This window comes from Lepidochelys kempii, chromosome 5, assembly GCF_965140285.1.
Source record: "Lepidochelys kempii isolate rLepKem1 chromosome 5, rLepKem1.hap1, whole genome shotgun sequence".
Classification (NCBI taxonomy): domain Eukaryota; kingdom Metazoa; phylum Chordata; order Testudines; family Cheloniidae; genus Lepidochelys; species Lepidochelys kempii.
The window spans coordinates 61,644,277-61,662,320 of record NC_136384.1 but is presented as its reverse complement, the minus strand read 5'-3'; the positions used below and the strand labels follow the sequence as shown (position 1 = coordinate 61,662,320).

The 18,044-nt window shown below is 44.1% G+C and overlaps 1 protein-coding gene across 1 annotated transcript; it reads right to left on the bottom strand.

The window, feature by feature from the left end:
* Positions 1 to 1,045: 1,045 nt before the first annotated feature.
* On the bottom strand, positions 1,046 to 8,968 carry RFESD (Rieske Fe-S domain containing). The gene is made up of 4 exons (XM_073344543.2): positions 6,570 to 8,968; positions 5,784 to 5,964; positions 5,650 to 5,684; positions 1,046 to 4,865 (listed from the first exon to the last, which is right to left on the bottom strand). The coding sequence occupies exons 2-4, from the start codon at positions 5,959 to 5,961 to the stop codon at positions 4,596 to 4,598; spliced, it is 483 nt and encodes a 160-aa protein (XP_073200644.1). The 5' UTR covers positions 5,962 to 5,964; positions 6,570 to 8,968; the 3' UTR covers positions 1,046 to 4,595.
* Positions 8,969 to 18,044: the final 9,076 nt, after the last annotated feature.

Genomic DNA, 18,044 nt, shown 5'->3' with positions numbered 1-18,044 from the left:
CCTGTTTCCCCTTACACTGTCCTGATGAGCCAGGCCCTCAAGCCTCCTCCAGCATACACCCAGGCAGGGACACACCCAGCTTCAGAAAGACGGGAGACACTGAAATCAGCTCTGCATGGGAAGGCTTCACTAAAGAAATGCCCAGCACTCAAGTGCACATCCCCCCTGGAGTGTAAACCCAAAATTATACTGTCTTGCACTGTACAGAGAACTGTACAGTAGCATAAGCTCATGAAATTCACTCCCTTCCTCAATATGGAGGAAGATGTGCACAGTTTTCCCCCCCCGATCCCCCAGTTATAAGTTCCACAAACTGGTTCCAGAGAAAACAAAAAGTTTATTAACTACAAAAGATATCATTTAAAACCTAAGGGATCGCAAACAGATCAAAGCAGATTACCCAGCAAATAAAACAAAAAACACAATATAAGCTTAAGATACCAAAAAAAGAAACTGGTTACAAGTAGTAGTTTCTCACCCTAAATATTATTTTGGGCAGATTGCAGAGGCTCTTGAAGGCAAGCTGCTCTTGTTTGCAGCTTGAAACTCCAGGCATTACTCTCACAGGCCAGACATCTTTCCAGCCTGGGCTCAGTCCTTCTCCCCACCCCCCTTTGTCTTTTCCTGCACTCATTGTGGGTGGGGAATTCAATGAAGAATGAATGCTGATTAATCCTCCCTAGCCTTAAATAGCTTTTACATATGGCAGGAATCCTTTGTTTTCCAGTGTGATTCCCACCACCACCACCCTCCGTGGAAAAATACTGGTATTCTACCATGGAGTCTAGTACCAGGTGACAATCACATGACCCTGCAGTATCAAAGCAGCCATGAGTCAGAGGTTGTTTGTAGCATCCCAGGAAAGCTTCTGAGGAAGGTGGGAGATTAGTATCTTCAAAGACCTATTGTTCTCCCTAATGGTCCATTGACTGGTCCCCAGCTAGCCAGCCAAACTGGTTGCATTCTGTCTGGTGGGCATTCCCCAGGTGCAAACGCTTTTGTAGTACAGATGTATTCAATGGAGTCAAGATTCCTAACTTTAGATACAAAAATGATACATGCATACAAATAGGATAATCAAATTCAGTAAATTGTAACTTTTCCAACAATATTTCACATGCCTTATCTTGCAAGAATGCTATAATATTATAACAATAGTTTATGAAAAATATGGGGTGTAGCGTAACACCACCCTTCAACAGATTCAACTATACCACTTAAAACAAAGATGGCCCAGTACTCTGATTAGATCAGCACCTGGATGAAGAATAGTTGGTTGAAGCAGACGCTGAGCAAGAAAAAGAATATGTTGGTGGGCAAAGAAAAGCACTATGAAGAATTTACAGGAACGAGGCAAATACCTTCCTCTGACTAAAGGTATATGTTCCTAATTGATGAAGTCACTCTGTAGTTTATGAATGTTCCTGGATTCCTCAATGATGCTAAGCTTTTGCATAACACAAAACATGAGTTATGCTTTCTACCAGCTCCAGTTGCCTATGAGATTCCATATCATCCTGGCAGACAGACAATGACCTGCCCTCAGTTATTCACACCTTTGCCAGCTCCTATCTGGACCACCATAATGCAATATACCTGGGCCTGAAGCCTTCAATGCTTAGGAAACTCCACTAGTACCAAATGTTGCAGCACATCTCAACAACATTGGCTACCATAAGCACATCAGCCTTGTGCTCCACTCTCTACACTGACTTCACCCAGAATACTGAATCAAGTTCAAGGTCTTGGTACTTATCTTGAATGGCCTGACCCCATAGTATCTGAAAGATCTCCTAAAGTTCTGGGATAAGTACTGTGCTTGACAACTCTGATCCTCAGGCACAATGGGGCTTTCTACCATATGAGCAAAGCTCATCTGTCCAAGAGGCACAGCTTTCTCGGGGACTAGTCAGACTGTGGAATGAACTGCCCCAGTGCCTCTATCACAAACTTTGCTACTTTCTGCTCCAAGTTCTAGGTACACGCTTCTTTGAACTGCCTTATCCAAGATACCTTCTGTCAAGGTTCCTTCCCCACTCTGAACTCTAGGGTACAGATATGGGGACCTGCATGAAAGACCCCCTAAGCTTATTCTTATCAGCTTAAGTTAAAAACTTCCAAGGTACAAACTTTGCCTTGTCCTTGAACAGTATGCTGCCACCACCAAGCGTTTTAAACAAAGAACAGGGAAAGAGACCACTTGGAGATGTCTTTCCACAAAATATCCCCGCAAGCCCTACACCCCCTTTCCTGGGGAAGGCTTGATAATAATCCTCACCAATTGGCACAGGTGAACACAGACCCAAACCCTTGGATCTTAAGAACAATGAAAAATCCATCAGGTTCTTAAAAGAAGAATTTTAATTAAAGAAAATGTAAAAGAATCACCTTTGTAAAATCAGGATAGTAAATACCTTACAGGGTAATCGGATTCAAAATACAGAGAATCCCTCTAGGCAAAACCTTAAGTTACAAAAAGACACAAAGGCAGGAACGTACATTCCCTCCAGCACAGCTTATTTTACCAGCCATTAAACAAAAGAAAATTTAACACATTTTCTAGCTAGATTACTTACTAATTTAACAGGAGTTGGAAGGCTTGCATTTCTGATCTGTTCCTGGCAAAAGCATCACACAGACAGAACCCTTTGTTCCACCCTCTCAAGATTTGAAAGTATCTTGTCCCCCCATTGGTCATTTTGGGTCAGGTGCCAGCGAGTTTACCTTAGCTTCTTAACCCTTTACAGGTGAAAGGGTTTTGCCTCTGGCCAGGAGGGATTTTATAGCACTTGTCAAGGTTCTTCCCCCACTCTGAACTCTAGGGTACAGATGTGGGGACCTGCATGAAAAACCTCCTAAGCTTATCTTTACCAGCTTAGGTCAAAACTTCCCCAAGGTACAAAATATTCCACCCTTTGTCCTTGGATTGGCCGCTGCTACCACCACCAAACTAATACTGGTTACTGGGGAAGAGCTGTTTGGACGCATCTTTCCTCCCCAAAATACTTCCCAAAACCTTGCACCCCACTTCCTGGACAAGGTTTGGTAAAAAGCCTCACCAATTTGCCTAGATGACTACAGACCCAGACCCTTGGATCTTAAGAACAATGAACAATCCTCCCAACACTTGCACACACACCCCTTTCCTGGGAAATGTTGGATAAAAAGCCTCACCAATTTGCATAGGTGACCACAGACCCAAACCCTTGGATCTGAGAACAATGAAAAAGGATTCAGTTTTCTTACAAGACGACTTTTAATAAAAATAGAAGTAAATAGAAATAAAGAAATCCCCCCTGTAAAATCAGGATGGTAGATACCTTACAGGGTAATTAGATTCAAAACACAGAGAACCCCTCTAGGCAAAACCTTAAGTTACAAAAAAGATACACAGACAGAAATAGGTATTCTATTCAGCACAGTTCTTTTCTCAGCCATTTAAAGAAATCATAATCTAACACGTACCTAGCTAGATTACTTACTAAAAGTTCTAAGACTCCATTCCTGGTCTATCCCCGGCAAAACAGCATAAGACAGACACACAGACCCTTTGTTTCTCTCCCTCCTCCCAGCTTTTGAAAGTATCTTGTCTCCTCATTGGTCATTTTGGTCAGGTGCCAGCGAGGTTACCTTTAGCTTCTTAACCCTTTACAGGTGAGAGGAGCTTTCCCCTGACCAGGAGGGATTTCAAAGGGGTTTACCCTTCCCTTTATATTTATGACAGCACTGTATACAGAAAGCTGGTTACCCTTCCCTTTATATTTATGACACCCTCTGATAAGTGTTTACATTTTTAAAATAGTCCAAAACCAAAATTCTACATGACACATCCAATTTTCCTCCAGAGGAAAGGGTGACAGAGAACTCACATGTCATGTTGGTTAACTGATTATTGGAATGTGCTCAGGCACTACCATGATGAAGGAGACATAAGTACTTATTTAGAACAGAACTGGGGTAATTGCACACACAAAAGTAACCATGCAAAAGCACATTACAACACACAAATGCTTTGTACATCACTTTATGAAACTCTGGTCCTATGTGTTAAGAAGATAAAATAATAGGTTTTTCTCCTGACCTGCAAATATAATATTTTTTTAAAAATATCTCCCAATTACATTGAAATTATTATAGTTCTAAACTATTTAATGTATACAAAAAATTCTATCCTTCAACGGATATTTACCATAACATTTCAAGATGTTTTTATAAACTAATTAAATGCAATAGTATAATAATCCTCCTCCTAAAAGTTAAAAGATTTATACTATAGGAATGGAAGATTTAATACTTCAAATATTACAAACTAGTCTAATGTACATACATTAAACTTGTATTTTATTAAAGACAAATATAAAACTGCACTGGCACAATGCTAACTCATTCTAAAGAGGGTCTTGAACTTTTGTTTATGATCTTACTCATTTCTACATTACTTAATGCTCTAATAGCAATAAGATTAACACTGGTATTTCATTATATTAACATCTAGAAAAAATCTGCATATCATCCTGATATACTGATGATGCCTTATATACACACACACTGATATTTTTCATTATGGCCACTGATTTTGAAGTTCAGGATGTGCATTATTTTTTCATATCAGAACTTCCAGTCTTTTTGTACTTATCAGCATAGTAATCAGAGTCACAGCTGATAGATAAGTCAGAAGGAGTCACATAAACACTTCCATTGTCTACAGTAACCTTGTGAGTTCTTTGCTTTATTCCTTTTGATCGCCATTTTGGTGTTGCTGATGGTTCTGTAGGGTTTACGGCTTGATCTAATCCTTCTCCTGTTGCCAAAGTAATTTTATACTTATGCCAAGGGCAAATAATGCAGGGCTGTCCATTGACATCCTGGGGAAAAAATTAGGACAACCCACAAATCTTACTCTTCTCTAATGAAATATCTCTAGACCAACACACAGCTTTGTGGACTAGTTTTAATGCCCTGTACTGCCATGGCAGGAACACCAGGTTCTGTTTTTAAAATTAACAACTGGAATACCAAATCAGATTACTGATCCAGCTAGCATAGCCTGTTTGCAACAGTGACCAATGTCAGAAGATTCAGAGGAAAACCCATAATGCCCCTAACTGGCAATAATCTATCATAATGGGATGTGTGTGCATAGATGACAGGGATTCTTTCAGACTCCAGATAATAAAGATAATAGCCATTTTTTATTTTCAACAGTGTGACTGGAGATGCTTTTACTTACTCACATTTTGACATACACCACATCTCTCTATGATGTGCAAACACAAAGCATGCTGTCAGTGTTTTATAAAGTAAGTGTCTCTAGTAAGTGCCTAATAATAAATGATTATTAAACTATTTGTCTCAAAAGTACCTGAACTTGGCCTCCTGTCCCTCAAGCCAGCAGGGAGTTGAGAGCATTGTGGACATTGAAAAATTAAGGACTGTTAAAGATAGTGGTCCATTATAGAGAGAGAGGGCCAAATTTTGCTTTCAGCTATACCAGTGTAAATCCAAAGTAACCCCACTGATTCCAGTAGAATTACTGCAGTGTTACCAAGAACATTATTTAGCCCAAAGTGAGAGAATAATATAAAATTGGTATTAAAATGTAAAAAGATTCTGAATAATTGTGTGTGTTATTTTTAGAATGTTACATACCTCTATCTCTCCAAGATGTAAAGGACCTCCTGCATCTGAAACATAGTGGAATATGGAATTAGAGTCAACACTCACACTAGCTTACTTTAAAATTGTTACATAAACACCAAGATGAAGAGTGCAAACAATCTTACGGTAACAGTAACGGTCCATGGCATAAAATTTCCCTTCATGGTAGAAAACGACAACTTCTCTGTCATGGACACTAGCTGTTATTCTTTGGGACTGTTTTATGTCTTCTTCCTTACCAGCATATACAGGAGCATCAGCCTTCACTTTATCAGGTGTTTCAACTGAGCTGTGCAAATCCATGTCCTTTAGTTAAAATAGTAAAAAGCCACTTTATAAAACAATTAAAGTTTAGGGTTTCTAAACAAGGACACTTTGGTTACCAAGTCATTCATAAAGATATTTAACCAAAATATCATAAGCAAAAGTTTTGATGAAAATATATCTGTATTATATTAATAAAACATCCCTGCTTCATAACAATGTATATCCAGTCTGTTAGATAAAAGAACAAATGTCATGGTACCTCTTAATTAAAAGTTCATTACTAGACTGAGGGCTTGGGTAACAGCAACACTGCAGTTGGGGCAAAATGAGACTTAGATTCTAAACCTCTTTTAATTCATTTATGCCAATCCCCAAAAAAAACTCCATATAAACAAAAACAAATGTGCTAAAACTATTTTTTAGATCATGTCCAGGTTGGGGATATACAAGGATTTAAAAAAAATAAAAGGGTTAAAGTTTACATGCAAAAGAAAAACAAAGTTAAAAAAAAAGTCTTTGTTATGTACAGAGAAGAATGGGCACAAGGGAGGGTAGAGGGGAGTAACCAAAGTGGGACAGAATCAAGCTCTAAATGGGATAAAAGCAATGTAGCTCCTCAGCAACACATCAAGTCACATCAGTACCTTAGATCCATACTAGAGCATGACGGAGATGAAGAATGGATGAAGAAATGAAGTTGCAAAGTAATGAGAGCAGCACCAATTCCCTCTATAGCTCCATCACATCCAGGCCTCCTCTATGTATCAGCTCTGATAAGTGCTTCTTTACTGAAAAAGGCTTTCTAAAAGACAGTGGAACTGGTCTGAACAGCAAAAAAAGGCAGTCTTTGTGTGGGACACAACATGGCTGAAGTGAACTTTGCAAGAACTGAATAGAGGAAGGCTTTGGCTGGGCTGATAACAGAAGATAAGAGTTGTTTGCTTCTTTACTCCTTATAATGATCTCATAGCTGCCTTCTCCAGAAGGCATTGTGGAGTCACACTCATTTAAAACAGCATTTAGAAGTTTTTTATAACATTCCTATGTTAATTCACGCATGGCAAACAAATAATTCTAAATCAAATATGCATGTCACAGCCCCTGCAGGCTGGTGTAAACACCATGGTACTTTCCAGGCTACTTACAAGCTGATTATGCATAAATCTAATAGCAGTACGGCTCCTTCAGGCAGCCCTATCCATTTGTGTTTCAGCTCATACCATGTTTCTATTTCTAGCTAAGATTTTATCGTAATTATTAGTCACAGGAATACATTATCCTGAGAATTACTCACTTCTTTCACAGCTTGCTTTGTAAATAAACATAGTACAAAATATTCTGAAGACTGTGAACTGTAAACTCCTGATCTCTAATATCACTGATTCAGTATGTAACCTTCAGCAAGTCACAGAGGCCAAAATTTTCAAATACAGTGCCTACAATTAGGCATTCTCATCCTCACGAAGGTGCCTGATTCTGCATGATGATCAGCACCCAAAACTCCCACCAAGATTGATGGGAGTTTTAGCTGTTGAACACCTCTGACAATCAGGCCACATGTATTTGGTTGCCTAAATGTAGGCATGCACCCAAGTTTGATTCAGACTTAAAAAGGCTTCAGCTCAGCCTCTGATTTTGCTGGCATGTTTTGGCACCCACATTTAATAGCTGGGGCAAGTGCGAACATTTAAACATTAAACGTCACTTTGAGGCACAATCAGGCGGATATGTAAATACTAGCATATGTGCTTACAATTAACTGCAGGACCAAAACTGTCCCAACAAACGGCAGGTCCTCCAGAGAAAGCCCTTGAGACTGACCATTTGAATCTGAGTATAAGTCTGTTAAGAAGCACTGTGGCCGAGGAAGGGTTTCTAGCACTGAGGGAGAGAGCCAAGGGATTCTTGCCAAGGGCAAACTATAATTAGACCCTTTTTTCAGCCCACTAATGGCAACTCTCAGCTGGGAGCTGGTGGTGAGCATGGGAAGAACTAGCTGGAAGTGGATATTCTGGCTCTGACAGATGGGAGGAGGCAGGCTCCTTGCCCACTGGGAGCAGCAGAGAGGGGGGATTCCACATCGCATGACAGAAACCTAATGAAAACTCCACTCCAGCCTTCCTCTGGTATCCTTCCTCCTCATCCTCTCTGTGCCTGGCTGGAGCGCTTCCTAGCCCCCGCCAGGAGCAGCAGCTCTCTCCTCAAAACACTCAGCTACCAGTTAACCCCCAGCCACTGAAGTGCTACGGAAAGAGGAGTGGCCGAGCCAGCTTCCCCCTCCACCAGCCGCTGTGGGCGCTCTAGTTTTCTGGCCGCTCCTCGGGGCAGGCCCGCGCCCTCAAATTTCCATCCAGCATCTCCTGCCCCGCAGCCCTGCCAGGCCGAGGGGAGCGTGGCCCCAGCCCCACCCCGACTCCCACCGCCTGAGCAGAAAACAGGGAGCGCCATCGCCCGGGCCCCCATGCTCAAGGCTCAAGGGCTAGGCGCGGGCGGGAGCTCTCTGGGTCTGGCCGGCGGAGGGGACACAACGGTGCCGGCACAATTGGGGCCTCGCGCGAAGCGGGAGCACCCGGGCAGAGCCCGCTCCGTCAGTTCCCCGGCCGGGCTCGGCCCACGGTTCGCAGCCGCGACGGGGCTCACGAGCCCCACATTTAACAGCCGTTGGTGTTCGCGCCTGGCGCGAGCCCCGCAGCTGACAGAGCGGACAGAGCTCTGGACCGGGCGGAGGAGCGGGGAGTCACGCGCACAACCTAGGGCGCTGACTGATCATGACGGCAGCGCTGCCTCAGCGCGCTCTGGAGCCCAGCCGTCACTACCCTGCAGACAGCCCCTCTTCCAACGTGCGTCACGCACAGCCGGGCCGCGAGGCATCGCTGCGCCGCCGCAGCCAGCCTCAGGGCCCACCGCCTCGGGAGACTACAACTTCCGGCAACCGCCGCGCTCGAGCACAGACTATAACTCCCGGCAAGCACTGCGACCGCTCAGACTCTGATAGGTCGCATAACAGAACACGCGCCACGCGTTCTCCGCCACTAGAACCGGCTTCTACGCACCCAGGTAAGGGTCCGGCAGCGGCGAGACACTCTTCCACCACAGAAGGGCTGCGAAGTAACACGTGACCAGAGACCTACCAGGCTATTGGAGCCCTGAGCGCCACGTGACACGTGACGAGCACATATCCTGCGTGACTCGCGGGAATCCCGGCGATGGAGCTAGTCTCCATTGCCCCCTAGCGGGGAGACTGAGTACTGCGCGCTGAACGCTGTGGACTGGCACGGCAGGGAGATGTGAGGGTCGCATCTGGCCAGTGGGGCGAGGAAGCAGAGTATGCGCGGCCCTTGCTGGCGCTGCTCGCTCGCAAGACGTTTGGGATGAAAGAGCAGAAATTCAGAGGGGGAGACTTCTGCCATCCAGAAGCCCGTGGGGAAGCGCCATTATCCATGTCTGTTCAGCCGGTAGCGGACATGTGAGCCCCTCCCCTTACTTTCAGCAGTGACAGACCTGTCCTAAGGGGCTGGGTTGGTTCCGCCCCACCCCCGCGGCCCCCGCTGTCTTGTAAATATCACATCATTTCATTGGGATTCACTGTTGCGGACCGTAGAGGTGGGGCATCTCTTGGGTTCTGTAGGTACATTGGTCTCTCACCAGATAGGGCGACTGAAGTCAGGGGTGACAAGTTTCAGTCCTTGGGACTACTCACCTGTATAAAGCACGTCGCGTGCATCACTATTTGCAGCATCAAGGCCCTTGGAACATGTTACTTTAAGAAAGAGGGACAAAGCCACTTAGTGCTAACAGCCTAGAAATTCAGCTTTAGACTTGAAACTTTCATAGCTGATGATGTTGACTGGATTCAGGTGCAGCTACAATAATACAGTGAAAAACTCTCCCAAACCCATTTGTTACCAATGTGGATAAAAATCGAGGACTTTTTAAATAAAAAATGATTTTTTTTAAATTTAAATTGAATACAGGTTTTTTTTTTCCAAAATAAGCCTATTTAAAATTAATTATATAATTGGCAACCTATGTTAACGCATAAACTTATTATAATCTATTGACATAATCTAAATTAAATAAAAACATAATATGAAGTAGGATCTGTTTGCTCTTGAAATTTTAAAGAAAGTCAAACCCCTGAATGATGGAAGTCACGGGCTAAGTACCTGGAACCAGAGTCTGCTGAAGTACTAAACCAACTTTTGATAGCAATGGCCTCTTCTGCAGATGCAGAGAATTTTTTTTCATTTCAATTTATTCACTTGAGTGACTAGTTCATTCAAAGTTAAGAAACTAATTTGGAGCTGAAAAAAATAGAAAAGCTTATTTTCCTCTTCCAATCTATGAATAAAAATTAGAAGATGAGATCTACTAATTCTAAAATCTTAAAGGACATAGGCCCAGATCTATAAAGGGATTCAGATAACACATCACTGAGCATTGTGGTGCTTAACTTTTAGGCACATAGAAAATCACAGGAACAAAACCACAATCCACAAAGCCTGAGTTAGGTGCCTAGGCTCCCTATAAAATGAAATGGAGAGATAGATTGTCAAGGTTCCTCCCCCACTCTGAACGCTAGGGTACAGATGTGGGGACCTGCATGAAAACCTCCTAAGCTTATCCTTACCAGCTTAGGTCAAAACTTCCTCAAGGTACAAGATATTGCACCCTTTGTCCTTGGATTGGCCGCTACCACCACCAAACAAATACTGGTTACTGGGGAAGAGCTGTTTGGAAATGTCTTTCCCACCAAATATTTCCCAAAACCTTGCACCCCACTTCCTGGACAAGGTTTGGTAAAAAGCCTCACCAGTTTGCCTAGGTGACTACAGACCCAGACCCTTAGATCTTAAGAACAATGAACAATCCTCCCAACACTTGCACCCCCCACCTTTCCTGGGAAATGTTGGATAAAAAGCCTCACCAATTTGCGTAGGTGACCACAGACCTAAACCCTTGGATCTGAGAACAATGAAAAAGCATTCAGTTTTCTTACAAGAAGACTTTTAATAGAAATGTAAGCAGTGTCAGGATGAGCTCCACCCTGACATCTGGTGGTGAGGTGTGGCAAGTTGTGGAAAAGAACTTCAGGGGCTGATCTCATTTGCAGAGGCACACCCACCCCACCTAGAATGAGGCCATAGCTGCCCAAATGGTCACTTTGGCTGCTGTGGGATCCCCAGTGTCTCTGTTATTGGGGCAGGAAGAATAAATTGTTGTTACCCTGATTATGGGAACTGTGCTTGGAACTGTACTTGGCCTTTTGTTATGATGGAGGGACTCACCATCAACTAAGTAGAACTCGCTAGGCAAGGGTCATGGGTTTTAAAACTCTGTGAATGGAGAGAGGCTGGGGATAAGTATTAATACTTAGTGGTATGGGCCCCTTGGTGAGGGCCTTACATGCTAATTGCACTTCCTCCTCTCTCTACTGTGGAATATCAGAGCTAATTTTGATCCTATTAGGAGTCTTGTTACAGGCTGCTGAGCTCACTTTGGGCTAATAGTGCACTAGCACTGAGGCTCCACTACCACAAGGTGAACTGACTAAGAGCTGAAATCACTGAGCGTTGTGTTAAGTAGTGGGGGAGCCTGAAGATATAGTGTGGAGCAGTTTGCGGGACGGCTGGAGTACCTTGTGGACAGGCTGGTGGAGCAGTTCATAGGACAGCGTGAGCCGCTGGTGGGATGCGGAGCAGTTTGTGGACCGGCTGGTGGAGCAGTTTCTGGGACGGCGGGAGCTGCTTGTGGGACGCGGAGCTGAGCGAAGGAGTTCGTGGGGCGGCAGAGCGGAGCGGAGGCCTATGGAGCTGTGGGGCAGTCAGCTTCAGATCATGTTAGGTGCCTCTTACCCCCATCCCATCTCCACCCAGGTTGGGAGGTAAAGCTCCACAGATAAACTTTCGAACTCTGGGGCTGCCCTGACCAGGGACAGAGACTTTTGGGTCACTGGACTTTTGGGACTTTGGGTGATTTGGGGTTGCCGGACTCAAGAACCAAAGGGAAAGGGGCATGCCCCAATTTGCTTGGGGTGGGTTTTTTGCTCATGGGTTGTGTTATGAATCCTGTTGGTGGTGTTTCCCCAACATAATGCCACATTGTTTCTCTCTGTTATTAAAAGGCTTTTTGCTACACTCAGACTATGTGCTTGCGAGAGGGGAAGTATTGCCTCTGGGAGGCGCCCAGCGAGGGTGGTATATATTTGTCCCAGGTCACTGGGTGGGGGCTTGAGCCGGTTTGCATTGTGTTATTGGAATGGATCCCCTATATATTGAACCCAGCCCTTGTTGCTGCCAACTCTGACAGGCAGAAGGGTTACAGAAATAGGAGTAAATAGAAGTAAAGAAATCCCCTCTGTAAAATCAGGATGGTAGATACTTTACAGGGTAATTAGATTCAAAACATAGAGAATCCCTCTAGACAAAACCTTACATTACAAAAAAGACACACAGACAGAAATAGTCAGTCTATTCAGCACAATTCTTTTCTCAGCCATTTAAAGAAATCATAATCTAACGCATACCTAGCTAGATTACTTACTAAAAGTTCTAAGACTCCATTCCTGGTCTATCCCCGACAAAAGCAGCATATAGACAGACAGAGACCCTTTGTTTCTCTCCCTCCTCCCAGCTTTTGAAAGTATCTTGTCTCCTCATTGGTCATTTGGTCAGGTGCCAGCGAGGTTACCTTTAGCTTCTTAACCCTTTACAGGTGAGAGGAGTTTTCCTCTGGCCAGGAGGGATTTTAAAGGTTACCCTTCCCTTTATATTTATGACATAGGTGCTGTAGAATGCTATCCACAAAAGTTAGACAGGGAGACACCTAAACTAGCCAAGCAGAGATGCCAATGTCAGGTGTATGTGTTAAGCCCCTCTTGACACATTTTGGGGACTACCCGGACTGGTAAGGGGTTCTCTTATTGCCTGCCCTGTAACTTTGGGGGTCTTCATACTGTGCAGTTGTGGTTCAATTTCTTGACACCAGTAGCCAGCCCACAAGCACACTCAGGCTTTCACCAGTCTTGTTACCCTCTGCAGGGTGACACCAAAAGGACTTTCAGTCCTGAGTCTCCCCAAATTAGGGTTACTATATTTCAGGTTCACAAAAAGAGGACACTGCCAGAGGGGCAGGGGAGTTAGAGGGGACATACAGTTGGAGGTGCTGGAGGGGGTACTTGGGGATGCTGGAGGGGTATGTGTGTACTGGGAGGAGTATTTGGGGGGTACTGGAGCGGGTATCTGTGGTGGGAGTACTCACTGGAGGTAGGGGGCTGTGTCTCTTCTGGTGGAAGGGCGGCTGGTTCAAGCCCAGGACACAGTGCCAGCCATCAGTCAGTGCCTCCCTGTGGGGCCCCCTCCCCAGGCCTAGGAGCCAGGTCCTGGATAGGTGGGATCCAGGAGCTGTGGCTGCAGGGGAATGGACCAATCAGCTGTGGATGCAGGGAGGGACCAGTAGGGAAGCGGACCAATCAGAGCTCTTTCTGAGCTGCAATGATTGTTCTGCAAAACCCCCGGACACTGCCTGTTTTTTGGAAAATCTGCTGGGACTGAGGGTGAACAGTAAAAAAAGAGGCAATGTCCAGGAACACCCCAATCGACGTATGGTAAACCTACCCCAAATTCATTGTAATTCTTCATTACCAGACATTCAAACCATTCCCCCCTGGTTTGTCACACCTGGAAGCATGAAACCAGCCCCATCGATATCACTTACTTTGGCACACACAGTCCACACCATTTGAAAACCAGAGATCTGCTTTGGAAGAAAATAAAAAGTTTATTTAAGAGAAAAAAACACCGATTCAAAGATGAAATAGTGAGGGAAAGCTAACCTATACAATTTTCAGAGTGGTAGCCATGTTAATCTGTATCAGCAAAAACAATGAGGAGTCCTTGTGGCATCTTAGAGACTACCAAATTTATTTGGGCATAAGCTTTCATGGGCTAGAACCCACTTCATCAGATGCATGGAGTGGAAAATACAGTAGCAGATATATATATACAGTACATGAGAAGATGGGAGTTGCCTTACCAAGTGGGGGGTCAGTCTAATGAGAGAATTCAATTAACAGTAGAACACCAAAGGAGGAAAAATCACTTTTGTAGTGGTAATGAGGGTGACCCATTTCAAACAGTTGACAAGAAGGTGTGAGTAACAGTAGGGGGCAATTAGTATGGCAAAAATACTTTTTGTGATGACCCATCCACTCCCAGTCTTTATTCAGGCTTAATTTGATGGTGTCCAGTTTGCAAATTAATTCCAGTTCTGTAGTTTCACATTGGAGTCTGTTTTTTAAGTGTTTTTGTTGAAGAATGGCCACTTTTAAGTCTGTTATTGAGTGACCAGGGAGATTGAAGTGTTCTCCTACTGGTTTTTAAATGTTATAATTCCTGATGTCAGATTTGTGTCCATTTATTCTTTTGCATAGACGCTGTCCGGTTTGGCCAATGTACATGGCAGAGGGGCATTGCTGGCACATGATGGCATATATCACATTGGTAGATGTGCAGGTGAACAATCCCCTGATGGTGTGGCTGATGTGGTTAGGTCCTCTGATGGTGTCCCTTGAATAGATATGCAGACGGACTTGGCAACGGGGTTTGTTCCAGGGATTGGTTCCTGGGTTAGTGTTTTTGTTGTGCGGTGTGTAGTTGCTGGTGAGTATTTGCTTCAGTTTGGGGGACTGTCTGTAAGTGAGGACTGGCCTGTCTCCCAAGATCTGTGAGAGTGAGGTATCATCCTTCAGGATAGGTTGTATATGCTTGATGATGTGCTGAAGAGATTTTAGTTGGGGGCTGTAGATAACGACTAGTGGCGTTCTGTTACTTTCTTTGTTGGGCCTGTCTTGTAGCAGATGACTTCTGGGTACCCTTCTGCCTCTATCAATCTGTTTCTTCACTTCACCAGGTGGGTATTGTAGTTTTAAGAACACTTGATAGAGATCCTGTAGTTGTTTGTCTCTGTCTGAGGGATTGGAGCAAATGTGGTTGTATCTTAGAGCTTGGCTGTAAACAATGGATTGTGTGATGTGTCCTGGATGGAAGCTGGAGGCATGTAGGTAAGTATAGCGGTCAGTAGGTTTCTGGTATAGGGTGATGTTTACGTGGCCATCGCTTATTAGCACTGTAGTGTCTAGGAAGTGGATCTCTTGTGTGGACTGGTCCAGGCTGAGGTTGATGGTGGGGTGGAAATTGTTGAAATCCTGGTGGAATTCCTCAAGGGCTTGCTTCTTTTCCATGGGTCCAGATGATGAAGATGTCATCAATGTAGCGCAAGTAGAGTTGGGGCATTAGGGGACGAGAGCTGAGGAAGCGTTGTTCTAAGTCAGCCATAAAAATGTTGGCATACTGTGGGGCCATGCGGGTACCCATAGCAGTGCCGCTGATCTGAAGGTATACATTGTCCCCAAATCTGAAATAGCTGTGGGTGAGGACAAAGTCACAAAGTTCAGCCATCAGGTTTGCCATGACATTATCCGGGATACTGTTCCTGACGGCTTGTAGTCCATCTCTGTGTGGCATGTTGGTGTAGAGGACTCCTCCTGAAGGTTGAAACTACAGACTGGACTTCTACATAGAGTGCTTCCGCCGACGTGCACGGGCTGAAATTGTGGAAAAGCAGCATCACTTGCCCCTTAACCTCAGCCATGCAGAACACAACGCCATCCACAGTCTCAGAAACAACTCTGACATCATAATAAAAAACGCTGACAAAGGAGGTAATGTAGTCATCATGAATAGGTCAGAATATGAACGAGAGGCTGCTTGACAACTCTCTGACACCACATTCTACAGGCAATTACCCTCTGACCTCACTGAGGATTAGCAAAAGAAACTACACCATCTGCTCAAGAAACTCCCTGAAGAAGCACAGGAACAAATCTACAGTGACACACCCCTAGAGCTCCAACCAGGGGTATTCTATCTCCTACCCAAAATCCATAAACCTGGGAATCCTGGATGCACCATCATCTCAGGCATTGGCACCCTGACAGCAGGATTGTCTGGCTATGTAGACTCTCTCCTTGGGCCCTATGCTACCAGCACTCCCAGCTATCTTCGAGACATCACTGACCTCCTGAGGAAACTACAATCCTTTGATGATCTTCCAGAAAACACCATCCTAGCCACTACGGATGTAGAAGCTCTGAAAAAGCAGTTAAATGGTGAGGTAAAAAGTTTGTGGATGATACAAAATTACTCAGGATAGTTAAGTCCAAAGCTGACTGTGAAGAGTTACAAAAGGATCCCACAAAGTGGGTGATGGGGAAATAAAATGGCAGATTAAATTAAATGTTGATAAGTGCAAAGTAATATACATTGGAAAACATAATCCCAACTATCCATACAAAGTGATGGGGTCTAAATTAGCTGTTACCACTCAAGAAAGAGATCTTGCAGTGATTGTGGATATTTCTCCGAAAGCATGCACCCTGTGCAGCGGCAGTCAAGAAAGCTAACAAAATGTTAGGAACCATTAAGAAAGGAATAGATAAAAAAAAGGAATAGATAATAAAAAAGAAAATATTATAATTGTAGTATATAAATCCATGGTATGCCCACACCTTGAATGCTGCATGCAGTTCTGGTCACCTCATCTCAGAAAAGATATATTAGAATTAGAAAAGGTGCAGAAAAGAGCAATGAAAATTATTATGGGTATGGAATACCCCTACAAGGAGAGATTAAAAAGACTGAAGCTGCTGAAAGCTTGGAAGAGAGAGGACTAAGGGGGAATATGATAGAGGTCTATACAATTATGAGTGATATGGAGAAAGTGAATCAGGAAGTGTTATTTACCCCTTCATATAGCATAAGAACCAGTAGTCACCCAATGAAATTAATAGCAGGTTTAAAACAAACAAAAGGAAGTACTTTTTTACATAATGCATAGTCAAGCTGTGGAACTTGTTGCTATGGGATGTTGTGAAGGCAAAAGTATAATTGGGTTAAAAAAAGAGCTAGATAAATTCATGGGGGATAGGTCTATCAAAGACTGTTAGCCAAGATAGTCAGGGGACACAAGTCCATGCCTCAAGTGTCCCTAAACCTTTGACTGCCAGAAGCTGGGATTGGACAATGGAATGAATCACTCAAAATTGCCCTGTTCTGCTCATTCCCTCTGACGCATCTGGTACAGACCACTGTCAAAAGACAGGATATGGGGCTAGATGGCACATTCACCTGACCCAGTATGGCCGTTCTTATGTTGTTACGTTTTCTATTGCCTTAAAACAGTTTTCCAGAGTATTCCTAGCTAAAGGAAGGATCCAGTATTCATGAACAGCGTCCCACCTCAAGAGTCAAAACTGTCCCTCAAGTTCTGGATAAAAAACTTCTGTTCCAAGCCTGCTTTTAACAGGCTTTTTCCTTCTTTTCTCTCTCTCACAGCCTGTCTACACTACAGAGTTACGTCAACTTAAATTACGATGATGTACAGCCACTGCTGTATTTAAACCACTGGTGCATGTCCAAACTATGCTTCTTGTGTCGGTGGAGCATGTCCACATGAACAGCTCTTGCATCAACACAAAGAGCAGTGCACTGTGGATAGCTATCTCACTGTGCAACTGGCCACCATCTGCCACAGGGCATTCTGGGATGGGTTTGCAATGCCTCATGGTGGCAGGTTCAGTGTCCGATGATGCAGCTTTCTGCATCCCATCATTCCATGGCCTTCCTAGTACATTTTATGCTGCTTTTCAACAGTCCCTGCACCCCTGTAGGTGCCTGCCTACCACCTCTGTCAGAAAGCATGGATCCTGCACTGCTCTCCAGTATTGTGATGAGAGTTATGAACACAACATGCCTGATCCTGTAGTATTTCATGAGCTGCAACTCTGATGATGCCATGGTATCTGCCCTGTTTTGTGTCATGGACAGAAACAATTCAAGATTGATGTTAGCATTCACAGAGCAGCTGCACATGGTGGACCATCAGTCCTGGGCTTGAGAAACAAGCACTAAGTGGTGGGATCACATTGTTATGCAGGTATGGGATGACGAGCAGTGGCTGTAGAACTTTCGGATGCACAAAGTCACCTTCCTGAAACTGTGTGCAGAGCTTGCCCCAACCCTCCAGCGCAGGGACTCCAAAATGGGAGCTGCACTAACAGT